At 39.8% G+C, this 21,500-nt stretch overlaps 2 protein-coding genes across 6 annotated transcripts in view; both read right to left on the bottom strand.

Annotated features, from left to right (window-relative positions):
* LOC111054487 (voltage-dependent calcium channel type A subunit alpha-1) overlaps positions 1–21,500 on the bottom strand; it is a 1,036,091-nt gene that overhangs the window by 976,164 nt on the left and 38,427 nt on the right. The window lies entirely within an intron of this gene.
* On the bottom strand, positions 18,554–19,750 carry LOC111053719. The gene has a single exon (XM_022340638.1). The coding sequence runs from the start codon at positions 19,748–19,750 to the stop codon at positions 18,554–18,556; it is 1,197 nt and encodes a 398-aa protein (XP_022196330.1).

The raw sequence follows: 21,500 nt of genomic DNA, 5'->3' as shown, positions 1-21,500 counted from the left end.
GTTGAGTTATTATAGTATTTATAGTGAAGTTATTGACAAAATTACAGTATGTTGTGTTCAATCTTATAGTAGTGTGAAAAGTAGTAAAATAAATTTGATGAATGAAGTTGAAAAATATTGCTACTGTACTGATTATGTACATTGATTACCCTCCAGTAGGCGCGTGATTTTACAGAACATGAATAGGTGCGTGGGGTACAGTTGTACCCCAAGATTAGTATATTGATTTATCATCCTGTTGTTTGACACTTCATCAAATATCAATAGGTCTTTTATGCAACGTTTCTAAACTACTTTAGGCCTACACAGTTGAACGGTTATGACTTGTTTTAAAAAATTAGCTGTGATCATATTGTACAGAGTTTGAGAATGATGTGATCTTCCATGAATTTGTCTCAATTTTTTCCAATGTTTAGGCTCTCGAAACTATTTATTTTTTCAAGGTAACAAATAATTACAAACAATAACTCTCATTAACAATTTATTTCTCAAGCCGAATTCATATTCCAGCCAGCCGAACAAACCGAATCAGAGTGTTTTTTAGAGGATACGAGCCTCGAAAGAAATTTTCAATTATGAACTTACAAGATGACAAAAATGAACTTCCCTACTTCATTGATCCTAAAACAAGATTTAGAGTTCTAATCGACACAGGAAGCACTAGGTCATTCGTGAAGAACTTCATAGGTATGGAATGATACAAAGAAAACTTGATAGAAGACCCTTTTGAAGTAGCAACAGCGCATGGTATTCCACAAGAGAAATACAGTACAAAGAAAATCGAAACACGTCTTTCTTTATAAGGAAAATCGAAACACACGTTCTATCTTTTTGATTTTCATAAAAACTTTGACCTTCTTCTCGGACTTGACAATATGAAAAAACTTAAAATAAATTTGGATTTCATTAATGACAGTATTGATTTCAATGGAATGAAACTACCTATTTATTATTTTAACGCTGAAGAAAATGATTCAAAAGTGAAGTCAACGAACCCTACCAAAAATCAAATGACACAAATAAAATCATTTCTGATACAAGCTAGAACTCAATCCATTATAGAAATTCCAATTGAAAATATGAATGAAGGTGAAGCTATAGTATCATACAAAAACATTTCCGGACTTGAAATTCCTCAGTGTCTAGTGAAAGTGGAATAAAACAAAGCCTATTGTTCTATTTTGAACCCCACTACGTCAGACAAGAAATTTACCATTCACAAACCAATGTCAGTCGAATCGCTTGAAAACTATAATTGTATTATTCCAAGTGAGTTACGTAATCATAATGCATGCAATAATTTGAATCTACTCCATCACAAAACTAACAAATCGATCTATCAAAAATTAGAACCAATCATATGAATGACGAAGAAGAGCAAGCTATTTTACAGGTGATTAAAGATTACTCAGATATAATTCACAGTGATGGAAATCCTTTGACTTTCACGAATGAAATAAAGCATATCATAAGAACCACCGACGAAATCCCGGTCTATACAAGAAGTTATTGCTACCCTGAAATCTATAGAACTGAAGTGAATCGACAGATTGATGAAATGTTGGAACAAAAAATAATTCAACCCTCCAATTCACCTTGGAATTCACCAATATGGGTCATTCCAAAGAAACAAGATGCTTCTGGTAAAAAGAAATTTCGACTTGTAGGCTAATTGACTATCGCGGTTTGAATTCTAAGACTGTAGACGATAAATTCCCACTTCCTAATATTACGGATATTCTAGACAAATTAGGAAGAGCACAGTACTTCACTACCCTAGACTTATTCTCTGGCTTCCATCAGATAGAAATGGATCCTAGCAGTATTGAAAAAACTGCATTCTCTACAGACACGGGTCATTACGAATTTTTACGAATGCCCTTCGGTCTCAAAAACGGTCCACCCACTTTCCAAAAAGCTATGAATAGCATACTAAGAGGACTCCAAAATGAATTGTGTTTAGTATATTTAGATGACATTATTATTTATTCAACTAGTTTAGAAGAACACATTGATCGACTAAGACAAGTATTTGAAAGGTTAAAACAATCTAACTTCAAAGTACAACTTGATAAAACAGAATTTTTGCATAAAGAAGTTAGTTTTCTCGGACACTTAGTGGACACCAAACGGAGTTAAACCAAATCCTGACAAAGTCGAAGCGATAAAAAGATATCCTATTCCTAAAACAACGAAAGAGATAAAAGGATTTCTTGGACTTCTAGGATACTATCGAAAATTCATTAACAACTTTGCTCATTTAACAAAACCTCTAACTAAATGTTTGAAAAGAAATGCTAAAATAGATATACAGAACCCAGAGTACATTGATGGTTTTGAAACTTGTAAGAATATCCTTACTAACGAACCAATCCTTCAGTATCCTGATTTTGAAAAACAATTCAACCTTACAACAGATGCTAGCAATATAGCTATTGGGGCAGTTCTCAGTCAGAACAAAGACGGTGCTGATTTGCCTTGTGCATATGCAAGTAGAACCCTCAACGAAACTGAAATGAACTATTCAACTATTGAAAAAGAACTTTTAGCGATAGTTTGGGCCACCAAGTAGGTACTTCCGCCCCTATCTCTATGGTAGAAAATTCAAAATATTCACTGACCACAAACCTCTACAATGGTTATTTTCTATGAAAGAACCGAATTCAAAATTATTAAGATGGAGACTAAAATTGGAAGAATTTGATTATGACATATGTTATAAAAAAGGAACAGCAAATCAAAACGCAGATGCCCTTTCCCGAATTCAGAATAAATTACCATTGAAACCTGAATTGAAAAATATGTGGGAATTCGAAAATTTGATAAATGTAAACTGTAAACTAACATCTAAAGAAATCATTTACTTTTTGAACTTACCAATCGTAGATGAATCAAATTATAACTTATACAAGTTGTTTTCTGTACCTAGTATTTTTAAAAATGGATATGTAACTATTATTCGTAAGGTCAGATACTTACTCAAGTCAAACGATAATTATAATAAGAAAGAAATATCAATTGAAGGTCTAACTAGTGAATGCACTAGAAAAACAAGTTCAAATTTTATTTGTTCTGTAGAAAGTTTATGTAATGACAAATTGAAATGTGAAAAAGAAATTATTGAATCAGGAACTACATCAAACTGTAAATATAGTAAAATGAAAATAGGTAATAGTATTGTAAAATGGATTCCAGTATTGAATAGCTATTTGTGTATCTTTTCAAATGAAGAAAACATAAAAATTGACAAGCAAGCAGAAACGATAACAAAATATGTAAAGTTCATTTAATCAATAGCAACAACAATACATATTATTATAATGGTAAAATACTTAATCATTTGTCTGAATCAAAATATCGACCTAAGTTATTGAACCTAGACAACGTTATCAATAGTATGAATGAAGACAGAATTCATTGAAGACAGAAAAACCAGAATTCACAATTAATTTAGAACATCTTAATTTTAATTCGATTGCTGTTAACAAGTACACCCCCATAAGGGAAGAAAGTATTTTCACTACAAACATAAGTTTTTGGACAATTATTTTGTATGTAATTTTTATTCTAATGTCAATTGTTCTATTGTATCGTTATCTAAGTAGAAAAGTTTCACCCAATGTAAACATTGTTAACAACCCTACCCCCGAAGTTCTTTTTAGGGATGGAGGAGTTATATAGCCAATTACATATATAGTCAGCACTCCTCATTCCATTATTGTTGATGTAGCATAGTATTGTAGTGGAAGGTAACATTGTATGTAGTAGTCAGTTCCAAGCTAGCGGACATAGCGGACGGAGCTCTATCACGAGATATAAAATTATTGTAATATGTGGATGTGGTTAACAAATAAATTCATTTTTAAAAAGACTATTTGATTAATCGCAATCTTAACTCATATATATATATATATATATATATATATGTTATATTCCATGCATACATGCAGGAATCACTTGCGAGACTTACAAACTCATTCTGAAACTGTTTGCCAATTCAATAAGGAACATTTCCAAGTCAGTTGAATTCGGACGTTTATTTTAGAATTATAGTTTATTGTTTTAATTTTATGTTTACAGTGATATAAGTGACAACTTCAACAAGCTTTTCTTCAATAATCGAAATTCATAGAAATTCGCCTGAGTCATTGTCAATATTGTAGAACCATTCCATAATTGAATAAAAATACAAATATGTTGTCAAATTCTACACTGTTTGAATTCATAGAATGTGTACAACAGTATCTGTGATTGTACTACTTCCCCGCCCGCTTCAAGCTGGTTCCAATGTTCAATAGGGTATTAGCTGTCGGGGAGACTAGCTGTCGGGGAGACTAGTTGTCGGATACGATCACGACAACCAGACCCCTCATAGGCCTATCGTGAGCGTGTGAGGAGACTAGTTGTCGCCTAGTCTCCTTCGTTCTAGTAGGGTATTTACTGTCGGGGAGACTAGTTGACGGCAATGGTATATTTTGCCAGGGGATTTACTGTCGCCTGTGATCAAAATAGCGAGGAGACTAGTTGTCGGGGAGACAGGTTGACGGCGACCCATATAGCACATAACAGAAAACACTTTAAAGTTCTATAATATAAATTGAAACAGGAGACACACGACACTTAAAAACTTACATTTTTCCTGTAAAAATGAAAATTACGAAAGTTTTCGGCACAGAGACGCGGTAGAGACAACATATTTATACATGGATAAGACTTGGGAAAATAGACTAGAGACTGCGGACTCACTTTAATTTTCCCTTCTGATGGACTCAATATTTATTTGAGAGAAGGTAGTATTACATATCAATTTAGATGTTGCTACTACGTATCAGTTCTATTCGGGAGGTCCACCTCTGATTACTGATAGAATTTTGAAACTAACATTTTTCTAATTTCTCATTAACATTTCTAATTCAGCTGGAAGTTCCATGTTTCAATTGATTCTTAACTTTAATGTTCTATTTGATACCTGATTTTCTTGTCTCAGATTGAACTATTCAAGTGGAATTTTCTGTTCGCTTCCAAAAGTTAGTGTATTCTGATGGAGCCTTTGACTTTCAGTCATCTGTATTAATGAATTGATTAATTACGATAATTACGATAGTATTTGTTCACTCCAAAATAAGATTAATGAATTTTGACACTTGTCACTGGAATGAATATACGAAACGAGTCATGTCTGAAAGAAAATTGGAAAAGTACCTAAAAGTGATTCCATGTAATTGAATGGATGAACATTCTTCCCAGCCAACTTTCGAATAGTGAGTTTTGTATGAATTTCTTGGGACATAGTCCAACATCTAATGTGAGGGTGATATGATAGTAGGAATGATAATGAGAAGACTAACATTTCTCTCATCAATTTATTTGGAGCATCTTTTGCACTTATTCTTGGACTCTTGATTTTCCATACCTCACTTCAATCTTCACTCTCCCATCCTGTTGCAAAATCTTCCCACTGAAACTGTAAGCTCTCTTCTCAAGTCTTATCCATTAGTGAGCTGACATGATTAGGTCACTCAATGGCGGAAGAGACAACCTACCTTCTCATTCCACGATTCCCTCGAATTTCCTCTTCAAACCTTATGCTTACATTTTTGACTAACACATCACAAACATCAATAATATTGAATTAACACAAAGTGTTGAGCATTGAATGGTAATTTGAAAATTGCTAAAGAATATAGACTCGAAATATCAAAAGTAAAATCAGAAGAGTCAAAGAAACAGACCCATGAGTAAGGTAATTGAAAAATCAAGAAAGGATCCAATCGTGAATGAAATATAGATTCAATCGAATGAGAAAAAAAGGAAATATTTGAGTGGAAGAATGTTGTATCATTGAGTTCTTTTACGTGTTTGAAGAAATTAACTCATAGGGGGAATTGGCTTCCAGTCCAAATCTTCTTGACTTTCTAACTTCCATGATATCATGATTAATCAACAATATTCTCAATTTTTTACTATTCCATGTGAGTATGATAAACCTGAATGGACATTTACAAATGAATATGAATGATATATCTTGCATTTGTCTCGAGAAGTGCTATTTACAGCATGCTATTATCTATTAACCAGGATGATATCACGAAAACCAAAGAAGCCCTGGATACTGCACTACCAAAAATTTTTATCAGAGCTTATCAATGTGAGGCTCTCAGCAGTACCTTGACATAAAGGGGAACAACGGGAGTAAGATTGAAACAACCCGTTAAGCCAACCAGTGTAATATAGCTCAAACTCTCACATCCTTAAATAATGCTTCTATTCAGAAACTTTGCCCATGATGGGAGTCATTTGGATTCTCAATAATGCACAACTTATTGGAAAGTAAGCTATACATGTTACTTACATGTGAGTTAATACATGTTAATATAATATGCGTTTTATTATTGAACAGTTCAATGAAGATTATGTTATTACGAAGAAGCCATCTATCATAATACTAAATGTTAAAAGCTGAAATATTATATATTATTATATTGATGACAGTCTAAGATATGATATCTCATCATGGAGGGGAATAGTACAATACGCTACGAAAAAACTTGTATCTGTGATTGAAAAAATTATAACTGATTGAAAATTGACAGATATAAAAGGGGAACATAGTACAGATTAAAAACACGTCTTTCCTCACTTATCATGTCCTCCAATGAAGAAATCAACAAATAAATACGACAATAGTCAACAATGGAATTCAATAAGAAATTGTGAATCCTGGAAAGAGAAATTTCAATTTCTTAACTTTCCAATAACCATCAAGTTGTCCTATAGAATAATTTCAATTTATTCAGCTCGCTTTGAACAGAACAATCAACTGCAGTGATTCCCCTCAGTATTCAAGAAGTTTTCGATCAATATTTTTCAAGACCATGTCAAGCATGTAGAAGCTGAGACCAAGACCAAGCATGTCAGAAGCAGAAATATATTCTTTTGAACGCTCATGATTGTTCTTCAGACACCAATAACAAATTGAAAGTGAAGATAGAGTTCTAAAGACGCTAATTAACTGACCGATTGAGATAAAGAAAGATCGAAGCATAAATAAAATGACTGAGATGGCTTCTATGGTGCACCACCTACTGTAGTCAAGACGAAAAGAGATAGCTGCCTTGGTGCATCATCTACTATAGTCAAGTATAAGAAATATTTTCTCACATTCGAATTTGATGAGGAAGGTTATCGTCACCCATTTCTCGCATAAAAGTTAGAAGAAGCACCAAGAGGCTTCTAGGTATAGCTATACGATAGCCATCTACTAGCTAGGTATCTAGCTATACGATGAAAAAGCTTTGATCAGTTTCTGGCGACAGCTTGAACAGTCTTAGATAGATTGACACCTTGACTTGGATCTCAGTTGATGCTCGACTGGAAGAATACTCTTAACACCCCATGTATCAATCATTAATTCAATTATGCTCAGATGAAAGAGTAATTGCGTTTATTACTCTCAATTCCCTGTAATAAAGTTGTGAGATTGGGATACTCAATTATTGCCATATTATATTATGACTAGGAAATAGGAAATAGAGAGTTTATGCCACCAAAATCGTAATCAGTATTAGAAACTTATAGTCAGTCGCATAGAATTATTTTCATGATTGGAGCTGAGAGAAAACTTCCTGATTATTGAAAGTTATTACATTGAACCACTGATGTATGAGATTATATGACATTAGAATATGGTGATTATATTAAGTTTTGACATAGATACGATAACAGATAATACACTCAGTACTAGAAGAATTTTGAAAGAATATGTTATTATGCACCATCCATTCTCTGGCTGAAATTTCTCATTTAAGATTTTTCTCGGTTGCGAATTGAAAATACCAAAGCTTCTTGATGAGACTTTAATATTCTGTTCAATAATCATGTTGCTGAGGGGAGGGCGGAAACAAGATGTTGGAGTTCTCGAGACAGCTGAATGAACTGGAAAAGAAGATTATTTGAAAATAATTATCAAAGAAAAGCAAAGAAATGAAGGTTTCCCAGAAATCAGCTTAAAAGTAGCCCGCAGAAAGCTTGTGGTTTGCTACATCTAATCATCCAATCAAGCCAACTTTAAAAGATGGGAAATCGAGGGCGGTATACATGATATATTATTTTTCAGTCAATAAGGCTTTCCACGGGGCACAGAGGAATAAATGTTATAGAACATGAGAAATGAGAATACTCCCACCTTGGCTCCGAGGAGTTGAGAAGTTTTAGTTTTCGAACAAATTATTCAATTAATTATTAATATTAAAAATACTATGCGGCTCATCAACCTTTATTGAACGCAGAATTGAGTTGCATAGATATGCTTTAAAGTGCCAAGTATTCATTTCAGAAATTGAAAAAAAAATATTGGAAAAGTGGATTCGAAAATATTTAAGAGAAGAAGGCTAAATATAAATCGCGGTCGTGATAGAACATTTGAATTGTATTATTGGAATGTACAAATATCCCTGCTCCATGAAATCATATGAATCATCATTTTCAATTTTCAATTTTTCCAACATTTCTGTAATTCCTACTCAATTCGAAATTATGTAACTCGGTGGTTAAATCATAGTTACAATCATCAAACTATTCAATCATTGAATCTATCTAATCCTAATTAAACTCCTCAAACATGTTTTTTCCACTCTATTTCACATTTTCATGTGGAATAACAAAACTATGTTATCCATTGTCATGGTGCAGGTCTATTTAATTGATTTCCCTTTTGAATTTCAATTAATCTGAGAAAGACTAGGATAGTGACTGTGCACAGCTACAAAATCAAAAGCATAATACGTAACAAAGGTTTCTATCAGAAATATTGATGTCAAATTAATCTTTAATGAGCTATGAAGCTCGCAACAATAATTGAGATATGAAATACATTCTATTTATTTTCACTATTTCTAGTCTGTCATACCTCACCTTTGTTTAGCAAAAACCATCATTCTCTATCCTTTTGCCTCAAGTGGAAAGGAATAATTTCCTCCTCTTCCTATTTTTTTCTCATCTTTAAGTCTCTATTCCGTTTTCTATCTTCTTCGAATTCATATTTTTGAATTCCTCCACTACCTCTCTCCAACAACAATCATCCTATCGGTCACTTACTTTTTACATAATTAATTTGAACCAGATTTTTTTTTGTGACTTCATCAGTCATATTCCATTATCCTTTTTCTGTTTACAATCTGCATTATTAATATTCGGCTATTAATCCTTACTCTTTCATCCACTCACTTTTTCAATTATAATTTCTTCCTCTCCTAAAACCAAATTTCCTCATTCAAATTCTATTTCAACCCTGATCCTTTCACACTCTCTTCTCCAAGCTAAACACTGACTCAGTATCAAGTCACTCTCTTTCTCCATTGTTCCCTCATTTCTCACCCATGCTATCATATTTCTTGCGCTCTTCATGCTGCATTCCTTCTCACTCCTATCCCGTCAATCCAGCTGTTGTAATAAAATCAATTGGGGCCTTTATGTAGCGCTCTCACGCGGTGAAATCTCATTACGTGCTGTCAAAGGAAGGGCCAGACCGTTGGTTCCAGGCACGTAATTACACCATGGATGGAAAAACTGAAATTCTCTTCTGGTTCAAAAGCAGATTTTCTGGCTGCATCCGAATAGAAGGATTAAATAAAGTCGCTATGTGATACGTGTGCCGTGCTGCACTGAGCTATATGCATTCGACGACCAATGGGCAGTCGCTATTTCGTTTGTGCCCAACTGAGTCGATTGGTTCACAACCGCAACAGGTAATAACTTCCAATCACAGCTCTATAGCTGTTGTGATCCGCTACAAGCTTCATTCATTCCCAAATACTCAATACATTTTGTAATCACAATTTTTTATTTTCCTTGCCCTATTACCATAGGTAAGGAAAGTATTGCTTTCCGAAAAAAATTAAGGTACCCCAACTTCTAAATTTCTATACGTTTCAAGGTCCCCTGAATCCAGAAAGTGGTTCTTGGGTATTGGTCTGTATGTGTGTGTGTGTGTGTGTGTGTGTGTGTGTGTGTGTGTGTGGTGTGTGTGTGTGTGGTGTGTGTGTGTGTGTGTTGTGTGTGTGTGTGTGTGTGTGTGTGTGTGTGTGTGTGTGTTGTGTGTGTGTGTGTGTGTGTGGTGTGTGTGTGTGTGTGTGTGTGTGTGTGTGGTGTGTGTGTAATAATTAATAATATTATTGAAAGACGCTCAGCTATCAGCAAGGCTAGCCGACCGCGGAGATAAGGAAGGTACCGATGGCGCACCATCTTCCGCGCATCGAGACGTTTTCCACAGCCTCTGGTGGCGGCTCAACTCCATCCCCTCCACTTTGGGGGAGTATTTAAAGGCCGGACGAGCCCCAGACCACAGCATTCCGCTCACAAACCTTCCTGCTCCTGGTACAGCGGCCCGTTGGCTGCCGTACGTCCCCGACCTCCTGCCCTGGTACAGCGGCCCGTTGGCTGCCGTACGTCCCTGTCCTCCCATTTCCCCAGGGCACAGCGGACCGTTGTCTGCCGTCCCTGACCTCCCATCACCCCAGGGCACAGCGGACCGTTGTCTGCCGTCCCTGACCTTCCATTTCCCTAGGGCACAGCGGACCGTTGTCTGCCGTCCCTGTCCTCCCATCTCCCTAGGGCACAGCGGACCGTTGTCTGCCGTCCCTGTCCTCCCATTTCCCCAGGGCACAGCGGACCGTTGTCTGCCGTCCCTGACCTCCCATCACCCTAGGGCACAGCGGACCGTTGTCTGCCGTCCCTGTCCTCCCATTTCCCCAGGGCACAGCGGACCGTTGTCTGCCATCCCTATCCTCCCATTTCCCCAGGGCACAGCGGACCGTTGTCTGCCGTCCCTGACCTTCCATTCCCCCAGGGCACAGCGGACCGTTGTCTGCCGTCCCTGTCCTCCCATCTCCCTAGGGCACAGCGGACCGTTGTCTGCCGTCCCTATCCTCCCATTTCCCCAGGGCACAGCGGACCGTTGTCTGCCGTCCCTGACCTCCCATTCCCCCAGGGCACAGCATACCGTTGTCTGCCGTCCCTGTCCTCCCATCTCCCTAGGGCACAGCGGACCGTTGTCTGCCGTCCCTGTCCTCCCATTTCCCCAGGGCACAGCGGACCGTTGTCTGCCGTCCCTATTCTTCCTTCTCCCCAGGGCACAGCGGACCGTTGTCTGCCGTCCCTATTCTTTCCATCCCCTCAGGGCACAGCGGACCGTTGTCTGCCGTCCCTGTCCTCCCATCTCCCTAGGGCACAGCGGACCGTTGTCTGCCGTCCCTGTCCTCCCATCTCCCTAGGGCACAGCGGACCGTTGTCTGCCATCCCTATCCTCCCATTTCCCCAGGGCACAGCGGACCGTTGTCTGCCGTCCCTATTCTTCCTTCTCCCCAGGGCACAGCGGACCGTTGTCTGCCGTCCCTATTCTTCCTTCTCCCCAGGGCACAGCGGACCGTTGTCTGCCGTCCCTATTCTTCCTTCTCCCCAGGGCACAGCGGACCGTTGTCTGCCGTCCCTATTCTTCTTCTCCCCAGGGCACAGCGGACCGTTGTCTGCCGTCCCTATTCTTCCTTCTCCCCAGGGCACAGCGGACCGTTGTCTGCCGTCCCTATCCTTTCTGTCCTTCCTTTTCCTACTCCACTGGAGCGGAACTGAGGCCGTAAGGCCGATACAAAATTACATCAAAGTGGTGTCATCAGAGAAGAGAGCGACCTTCACGCCGTCAGAAGCACCAGGAGGTGCTGTTCACGCCAGCTGAGGATCAAAGAAGAAGGAAGAGGAACTTCGACTTGCCTCCTTTCCCCGCCCACATTACGACTGAGCGAAGTCATCCAGGAGCAACACCTGGGTATCAATCACCCACCTCTGAAGCTACCAGGGTGTACGTGATAGATTGGCGCCCGCACTTGGGGCACGAGGCAACGAAGTAAGAATCATGAGTGAACAGGGAGAGTCTGATTCAGACGCTCAACACCAGCAGCTGACAGAGGATCAGTCGGTCGAGGACATAAACCCCGAGGTGATAGCTGACCCCAGAGTTTCCTGGATCTATAGATTGAAAAAGGATGAGGCATTCAATCTTCTACAAGATTGGGGCATAGTGTCATCTGGAACACTTGCTGAGTTGAGAAAGTTGTTAGTAGAACAACATAAGAAGATGGCAGTACGTTATCCCAGCCCAAGACCCGGCATAATGAGTGGAAGCAGTGGGGAAACTAAACACTTGGTGACAGGTACCCATACTGAGGTTAGAACCAATATTCACACAAACCCCCTCATGGACCCAGGGGCGGTATGTGACAAGGTAAGAAGCTGGAGACTGTCATTCGACGGCCAATCAGATGCTCCCAGCTTCTTGGGAAGGCTAGACGAGCTACAACAAGCCTATGGGCTCACTGGCAACCAGCTACTAGTCGCGCTGCCTGAATTACTGGTTGGTAAAGCTACTCTATGGATGCGTAATCGTCGTGACCAGTGGAAATCATGGGACAATTTTGTGACAGATTTCAGATCACGCTACTACCCACTTACCTATGAGGAGGACCTCGAGAATCTAATTCAGGCAAGGAAGCAAAGGGAAGGTGAATTGTTTGACGAATTTCTCGAAGATGTACTGACACTCATGAGGCGTCGAGGAGGTTTCACAGACGAAAATAAATTACAGAGAGTGTATAAGAATCTCCTCCCATGATACAAATTGTATATTCGGCAATCAGATGTTCATAGTATCAACGAATTGGAAAAATTCGCGAGGGAGTATGAACAAATAAAAGCAGAGGAGAAACAGAATAGACAGAATTCGAGAGTTCACATGATTGAGGACACGAAAAAGATTACAAGGCTCAAGGTAGAGACAGTTATAACCCCTACTAGTAACAGACCATCTCTTAGTGAGTCTGAACCCATGTGTGGGCAATACAAGAGACCAGGGCACTGGAGATCACACTGTCCCGATATCCCACCATGTAAAAGGAGCAGAAAGAGAGCACTGATATGTGTCTGTGATGTGCAGAAGGAGAATAAAACTCCGAACAAGACTGCAGTGATGCGAACGGCACACAGCATTCCTGTGATTGAAGAGTCATCAAGGGACAACAGACTATTCATTACTGTGACAATCGGAGGTAAAAAGTGTCGGGCATTGCTAGATAGTGGCGCTGAAGCTAATTATATGAGTAATGAAGTTTATGAAGTTTTCCAAAAAATAGGGATGATAAGGAAGGTACCAACTCATCACCACGCAATATTAGCTGATGGACGATCTACCCCATTAAATGGGAAGCTGACAACTAATGTCACTATAGGACAAATCACAGTTCCACTAGTGGCGTCTATACTGGATGGACTTGGACAAGAGTTGCTATTAGGCATGGAATTTATGCGTGAAAACAGGGTGAATATTCACACATTCACGAGAGAGGTAGAGTGGGATCCTCCCCAACTGAATCCCACAAGTCCGCTAATAATGTCGCGATCTCTCTTATTGGGGACTAAGACAACAGCAGTCCCAACAATATCAGCTGTACAATCCGAATCTCAGGACAACAAGGATCGCGACAAAAGGATATTCATGCAGTTTGGTTTGAACAGAGTCGAACCCAATGCCTTGATTCATAGCAAAGCAGAGTTGTCATATGTTCCAAGGCAAGCATCCTGGGGCAAAATAGTGATGGATCACAGGAATGAGATGACTGACTCTGAACGCCAGGCCACGATTCATGCCCCAGCCACCAACACAAGTGGTGAATCCGAGAGGGATGTGGAAGAGTCAATACCACCCCCTACTGTCATGGATGTGGAGGAGTCAATACCCTCCTCAACTGAAATGGATGAGGGAGAGCAAACGCAGTCTTCAACTACCAATGAAGTAGTCCCACCGTCCCAGGAACCCAGACCAGGCCCCTCTCGAAATATGGATCTAGTGCTGTGCCACCGCAACACAACATCAAACGGGCCGGCAAGCCACGCATAAAAGTCCGATTATCAAATGGATGATGTAAATATGTACCTGTGTACCAGGTATAGATGAAGCTCATAGCAAATGTCATACACCTCTAAAGGTGATGCCTGAGAGGTGTACACCTCTTAAGGTGATGCCTAGATGGCTCACGCCTTTAAAGGTGGTGCCATAGAGGGCTCCGAACCCCCCCCCCCCCAAGTAGGATTGGGGTGTCACAAAGTAAAATTGTGACGAGAAATAATTAATAATATTATTGAAAGACGCTCAGCTATCAGCAAGGCTAGCCGACCGCGGAGATAAGGAAGGTACCGATGGCGCACCATCTTCCGCGCATCGAGACGTTTTCCACAGCCTCTGGTGGCGGCTCAACTCCATCCCCTCCACTTTGGGGGAGTATTTAAAGGCCGGACGAGCCCCAGACCACAGCATTCCGCTCACAAACCTTCCTGCTCCTGGTACAGCGGCCCGTTGGCTGCCGTACGTCCCCGACCTCCTGCCCTGGTACAGCGGCCCGTTGGCTGCCGTACGTCCCTGTCCTCCCATTTCCCCAGGGCACAGCGGACCGTTGTCTGCCGTCCCTGTCCTCCCATTTCCCCAGGGCACAGCGGACCGTTGTCTGCCGTCCCTGACCTCCCATCACCCTAGGGCACAGCGGACCGTTGTCTGCCGTCCCTGTCCTCCCATTCCCCCAGGGCACAGCGGACCGTTGTCTGCCATCCCTATCCTCCCATTTCCCCAGGGCACAGCGGACCGTTGTCTGCCGTCCCTGACCTTCCATTCCCCCAGGCACAGCGGACCGTTGTCTGCCGTCCCTGTCCTCCCATCTCCCTAGGGCACAGCGGACCGTTGTCTGCCGTCCCTATCCTCCCATTTCCCCAGGGCACAGCGGACCGTTGTCTGCCGTCCCTGACCTCCCATTCCCCCAGGGCACAGCGGACCGTTGTCTGCCGTCCCTGTCCTCCCATCTCCCTAGGGCACAGCGGACCGTTGTCTGCCGTCCCTGTCCTCCATTTCCCCAGGGCACAGCGGACCGTTGTCTGCCGTCCCTATTCTTCCTTCTCCCCAGGGCACAGCGGACCGTTGTCTGCCGTCCCTATTCTTTCCATCCCCTCAGGGCACAGCGGACCGTTGTCTGCCGTCCCTATCCTCCCATTTCCCCAGGCACAGCGGACCGTTGTCTGCCGTCCCTGTCCTCCCATCTCCCTAGGCACAGCGGACCGTTGTCTGCCGTCCCTATCCTCCCATTTCCCCAGGGCACAGCGGACCGTTGTCTGCGTCCCTATTCTTCCTTCTCACTCCTATCCCGTCAATCCAGCTGTTGTAATAAAATCAATTGGGGCCTTTATGTAGCGCTCTCACGCGGTGAAATCTCATTACGTGCTGTCAAAGGAAGGGCCAGACCGTTGGTTCCAGGCACGTAATTACACCATGGATGGAAAAACTGAAATTCTCTTCTGGTTCAAAAGCAGATTTTCTGGCTGCAACCGAATAGAAGGATTAAATAAAGTCGCTATGTGATACGTGTGCCGTGCTGCACTGAGCTATATGCATTCGACGACCAATGGGCAGTCGCTATTTCGTTTGTGCCCAACTGAGTCGATTGGTTCACAACCGCAACAGGTAATAACTTCCAATCACAGCTCTATAGCTGTTGTGATCCGCTACAAGCTTCATTCATTCCCAAATACTCAATACATTTTGTAATCACAATTTTTTATTTTCCTTGCCCTATTACCATAGGTAAGGAAAGTATTGCTTTCCGAAAAAATTAAGGTACCCCAACTTCTAAATTTCTATACGTTTCAAGGTCCCCTGAATCCAGAAAGTGGTTCTTGGGTATTGGTCTGTATGTGTGTGTGTGTGTGTGTGTGTGTGTGTGTGTGTGTGTGTGTGTGTGTGTGTGTGTGTGTGTGTGTGTGTGGTGTGTGTGTGTGTGTGTGTGTGTGTGTGTGTGTGTGTGTGTGTGTGTGTGTGTGTGTGTGTGTGTGTGTGTGTGTGTGTGTGTGTGTGTGTGTGTGTGTGTGTGTGTGTGTGTGTGTGTGTGTGTGTGTGTGTGTGTGTGTGTGTGTGTGTGTGGTGTGTGTGTGTGTGTGTGTGTGTGTGTGTGTGTGTGTGTGTGTGTGTGTGTGGTGTGTGTGTGTGTGTGTGTGTGTGTGTGTGTGTGTGTGTGTGTGTGTGTGTGTGTGTGTGTGTGTGTATGAGTGTATGTGCGTCTGTGTACTCGATATATCATCTCCCAATCAACGGAATGACTTGAAATTTGGAACTTAAGGTCCTTACAATATAAGGATCCGACACGAACAATTTCGATCAAATGAGATTCAAGATGGCGGCTAGATGACGAAAATGTTGTCAAGAACAGGATTTTTCGCGATTTTCTCGAAAACGGCTCCAACGATTTCTATCAAATTCATATCTAGAATAGTTATTGATAAGCTCTGTCAACTGCCACAAGTCCCATATGTGAAAAATTTCAGGAGCTCCGCCCCATCTATGCAAAGTTTGATTTTAGTTTCCCAATTATCAGGCTTCAGATACAATTCAAACAAAAAAATTCAAGTGAAAAATATTGAGCATGAAAATCTCTACAATTGTCCAGTAACATTTTCACCTAAAATTGAAAATAAGCTCGAAACTCGAGAAAAATGTGATTATTCAATTGCAAACTATTTGTAACTGTTGATTCCATAAAATCATTCACTATAAAGAGATAGCAGACCTCGTGTTTCTCCAGCGTATTGTCCTGTCACCATCTGGCTCACATCCTCAAATAGTAAACTTGAGATGCGCATGAACACTAGCGTCAATTTTCATAACGGCAAGGAAAGTTGTGTGAGTGCACCACACCAGATTTTTTTTCATTATTTCTGAACACTTTTTGTGTAGTTGAGAAGTTGATATTGTGGTAATTATTCATATTGAATGAAAAAGACTGAGAAATTGTCAAATAAATCAGTGGTTTTTTGACAATTTCCCAGTCTTTTTCATTCAATATTTCTGAACACCTTCAATTCTCTTGATTGAATAATCGTCTGTTCATAATATACTTATATTAGACTCAGACTTAGACATTATTGAAGATTATTATCAGAAATAGAGAAATGAGTGGAGTTGAAGTAGGAGAAGATGAGAATTGGAAGTAGTTGTGGAGTTAGTAGTGAATGCTTAGAAGTGGAATAAGGTCAACAAATTTATCTGTTTGATTTATTCGTAGGTACATTCAGTAACACTAATTAATAATGCATTAATAAATTCCAAGTATTTCTCTATGATAGAGCAGTGTGAATCACTGTTTTCACAGTTGAAAACGATGGTGGGCAAACCCATTCTCGATTGGCTTTATGTTTAGTTAAAACATCATGATTATTTAAGTAGAAGATTTTTATAAGAGTCTTTCTTCTCTAAGTGCCTATCCGATCCGGATGTTGGCTATCAGCATGGCTATCTTGATTTTGTTGGTTGCGATTCGGAAGAGTTCTACTGATGTTTTACCGAACCACTTCCTCAGATTTGCTAACCAAGATATTCTTCTTCGACCCGGTTTTCTCTTGCTGTTTATCTTGCCTTGAAGGATCTCTTGGAGTAGCCCGTACCTTTCTGTGTTCCTCATTATATGTCCGAGGTATTGGAGTTTCCGGCATTTTTGGTGTTTACCAACTCTGCTCCCTTTCTCATGCGCTGTAGTACTTCTGCGTTCGTGACTTTTTGTGTCCAAGATATCCTTAAAATTCTTCTGTAAAGCCATAGTTCAAATGCTTCAAGTCTTCTGGTGATTTCTTTGTTCAGAGTCCAGGTTTCCACACCGTACAGCAAAACAGAGAAAATGTAGCAACGCATGAGTCGGAGCTTCATTTCTAAAGACAAATTGTGGGATTTGATGAGTGAGCTCATTTTAACAAACACTGAACGGGCTTTTTCGATGCGACACCGGATTTCTTGAGAGTTATCCCACTTCTCATTAATAATTGTTCCTAGATAATTGTACTGCTTCACTCTTTCTACCCTAACTTGATCGATGGAAAGGCTGGCTCCAGCAATGTTCTCTTTACTCACTATCAGAAGTTTTGTTTTCTTTGTGTATATTTCTAAACCATACTGTGAGCTTATTCTTGTTACACTGTCCATCAACTGTTGTAATCCTTCAAGACTATCTGCAAACAAGATGGTATCATCCGCATATTGTATATTATTCAAATTTGCACCATTTATCATGATTCCTTCTTCCATATCACTGAGTGCTTCTCGAAAAATAAACTCAGAGTACAAATTAAACAAAATAGGAGACAAAACACAACCCTGACGCACCCCTCTCAATATTTTCACTTCATCAGTGTGGCTGCCATCAACTCTCAAAGCTGCTGTCTGATTCCAGTACAAGTTTGCGATTATATTCAAGTCTTTCTTATTCATTCCTATTGCCTTGAGTATGTCAATCATTTTAACATGTTGAACCCTGTCAAAAGCCTTCTCATAATCAATCAAGCATGCAAATACATCACAACTGACATCTCTGCACCTTTGGAACAATACTTGAACACTAAATAGAGCCTCTCTTGTTGCAACAGCATTCACAAACCCAAATTTGTTAGGTGAAATCTGCTCTTCACAAAGCCTATATATCCTTCAGTGAATTATTTTGAGGAATATCTTCAAGAGATGGCTCATCAAACTGATAGTCCTGAAGTCACCACAGGTTTTAGAACTTGCTTTTTTGGGAAGTGTGACGAATTCTGACTTCAACCAATCTTCTGGAATTACTCCTGATGAGTAAATGTTATTGAATATTTTAGTCAGCCATTTAATACCATCTTCATTCAGCAATTTCAAGAATTCAGCTTCTATTTGGTCTGGTCCGGCTGCCTTTCGGGGCTTCATATGTGAAATGGCTGCTTGTACTTCCTCAACAAGGATTTCTGGCCCTTCTCCTACAAATGTATCATGTTCTTCTCTAACATCATGGAAAAGCTTCTCCAGATATGATTTCCATAGCTCCTTCTTCTTATCAGTATCAATGATGGTATCTCCTGCTTCATTTACCAGAACTCTACAATTCTTTTTATTGTATTTTCCTATTACTTCGCGGACTTTCTTGTGAACGTTGAAATCATCATGCTTGCTTTGATGGTATTCGATATCACAGCAATTTCCCAATAGTTCCCTCTCCTTTGCCATCCTGATTTCCTTTCTTATCATGTATTGTATTCGTTTATATTCTGTCGCATTTCCTTTATTCAACCTTCTTTCCTCCATCAAGTCCAAAATTTCTGTTGTCATCCAAGATTTCTTCTTGATTCTTTCTGGCTTCAATAGCGCCTTCTTAACAGATTCTACAGCTTTCTGAATTTTTTTGAGTTCTGTCTCAACATTATCACAATCATTTTGTTGGATTTGTGCATGGAGCATTCTTGATGCTGCTTCCTTAACAAGTGGGACATTCAATTTTTGCAAGTCATAGTTCAGCGTCCTCTTTTTTTGGACCTTTTTAAATTTCAATTTGAATGTACCTATCAAGGGACAATGATCGGATCCTATGTCAGCTCCTGGATATGTTTTGAGGGACAGACAACTATTTCTGAACCTCTCATTAAGTAACAGGTAGTCAATTTGATTTCTGACCACATTTCCCGGTTTATCCATAGGTGACTTCCAGGTATACAATCTTCTTGGTGGAAGTTTAAACCAAGTGTTCATCACTACAAAATTGTTTGATGAAGCAAACTCCTCAAGCATATCACCTCTTTTGTTTCTGTCCCCCAATCCAAATGGTCCAACAACATCTGACGTGCGACCTTCTCCTAATTTTGAATTAAAGTCACCCATTACAATATTAATTTCATGTTTTTTCAGTCCTTGTAATATGTTATCGATTGTTGTGTACATATTTTCCACTTCCTCATCTTCTTTATCGAGTGTGGGGGCATATATTAGAATAATATTTATATCAACTGGGCTCGCTTTCATTTGAATAAGTACCACTCTTTCTGATATAGGTGTAACGTTTTTTACACATTTGGTTACTACATTACTCAAAATGAGACCCACGCCATGTTCATGTCTTCCATCTGCACTACCCGAATAAAGCACTCTATAATCATCAATGTAGATATCACCAGAGTCTGGCCATCTCATTTCGCTCACACCAAGGATATCAATCTTCAATCTTTTCATCTCCTGAATTGTGTTGTGAATTTTACCTTGCTGACTCATCGTTTTTACATTCCAAGTCGCTATCCTTATTCTCTCACTGATGTTAACTGACTTAACGTCTCTGCTTGTAACTGTCCCTCCCGGAGATCCGATTGAGGGACTTACTCCGGATTCTAATTTAGATGCAAGCGATAAGAGTCTTACTGTACATAATTGAAGTATTGGTGAGTTGGACAAAATAGACTAGCTCATCAGTATCAACACTAGGTAGCAATAGTACTCCCATAATTTGGATTTGTGAATTCGCCGTCGATAATTTATGATATAAGATCAAAGTACAGTATGCAAAGGTAAGGAAAATACGAGATACACTGGTTCATCGGACAAGGTTAACAGCAGAATGCATCCGACACATGACCTTTAAACCGTAATTGATCGACTGATTGTTTGATAACAAGTGCAAGGCTTTGACATTTGCTGAGTGTTCCACATTCACTTCGGTGTGTACAAGAGTTTACAGTGCACCTTCTTGTTCCTCATCCTCAATGTTATTTTAGACTATTCAACGTGCAGCCTATTTTCAAGTCGTCAGTAGGCTTATAAATACGTGTGCAATTGAATTTGTTCATACATTCTTACAAATATATCACATTTTTTGCCTAAGAGACTATGTAAAATTGTAGAAGATTTGTATCTCGGCTCCTCCACAATCACTACACTACATTGACAACCTTGACATCAACATTTAATATATTTACAATATTTTATTAACCTGACAACAGTGACATAACCAGATTTCTCTTTGACTACCTACGTGTATGTGTGCGTCTATATATATGAGCCATACGCTAATAATAATAATCGAAAAAATAATATATTTACATGTCAAAAACCGAAAAAATCTTTAATTTGAAATTGTTTTCATCAATAATTTATTGAAGTTCACATAACTATGAGCTTCAAATTACTAAATCAAATCCAAATTCGGATTCGAATATTTTGTATTCCACAAGAATGCATATTTACAATAATAAATGTAATTAATTACATTTCAATCACATTTAATTGTAAAAATAGAGAAATGTATGGAATACCCCTACTATAGGAAGGCAATACATCTGTGTGTAGGAGTGAGTGCCGGTCAGCCGATCAAGACTGATCTTTACAAATGAGCAATAAAGAACTACTAAATTCAATTAACTAAACTTTAAAATGAATAACTGAAAATAACGAACCAAAATAAACTAGAACTACTGAAAAGTATTTAATAGAATATGAAACTCAAGAGATTGAGAAAACCTATATACATGACGCTAGAATTCAGGAGAAAACAGAAAACGTAAACACCTGATAGAACCTGATTAGTGCCAATATACCGACCGAAGCAGTCCTGATCTTTCCCAGCCCAAGCGGCAAAACAGAC

This window comes from Nilaparvata lugens, chromosome 7 (genome assembly GCF_014356525.2).
Source record: "Nilaparvata lugens isolate BPH chromosome 7, ASM1435652v1, whole genome shotgun sequence".
NCBI classification, from domain to species: domain Eukaryota; kingdom Metazoa; phylum Arthropoda; class Insecta; order Hemiptera; family Delphacidae; genus Nilaparvata; species Nilaparvata lugens.
This window is presented reverse-complemented; position numbering and strand designations above follow the sequence as displayed.

Bases quoted from the DNA above. Each gene is read 5' to 3' on its own strand.
- LOC111053719 (XM_022340638.1), bottom strand. From the start codon at position 19,750: ATGGGTGACTTTAATTCAAAATTAGGAGAAGGTCGCACGTCAGATGTT.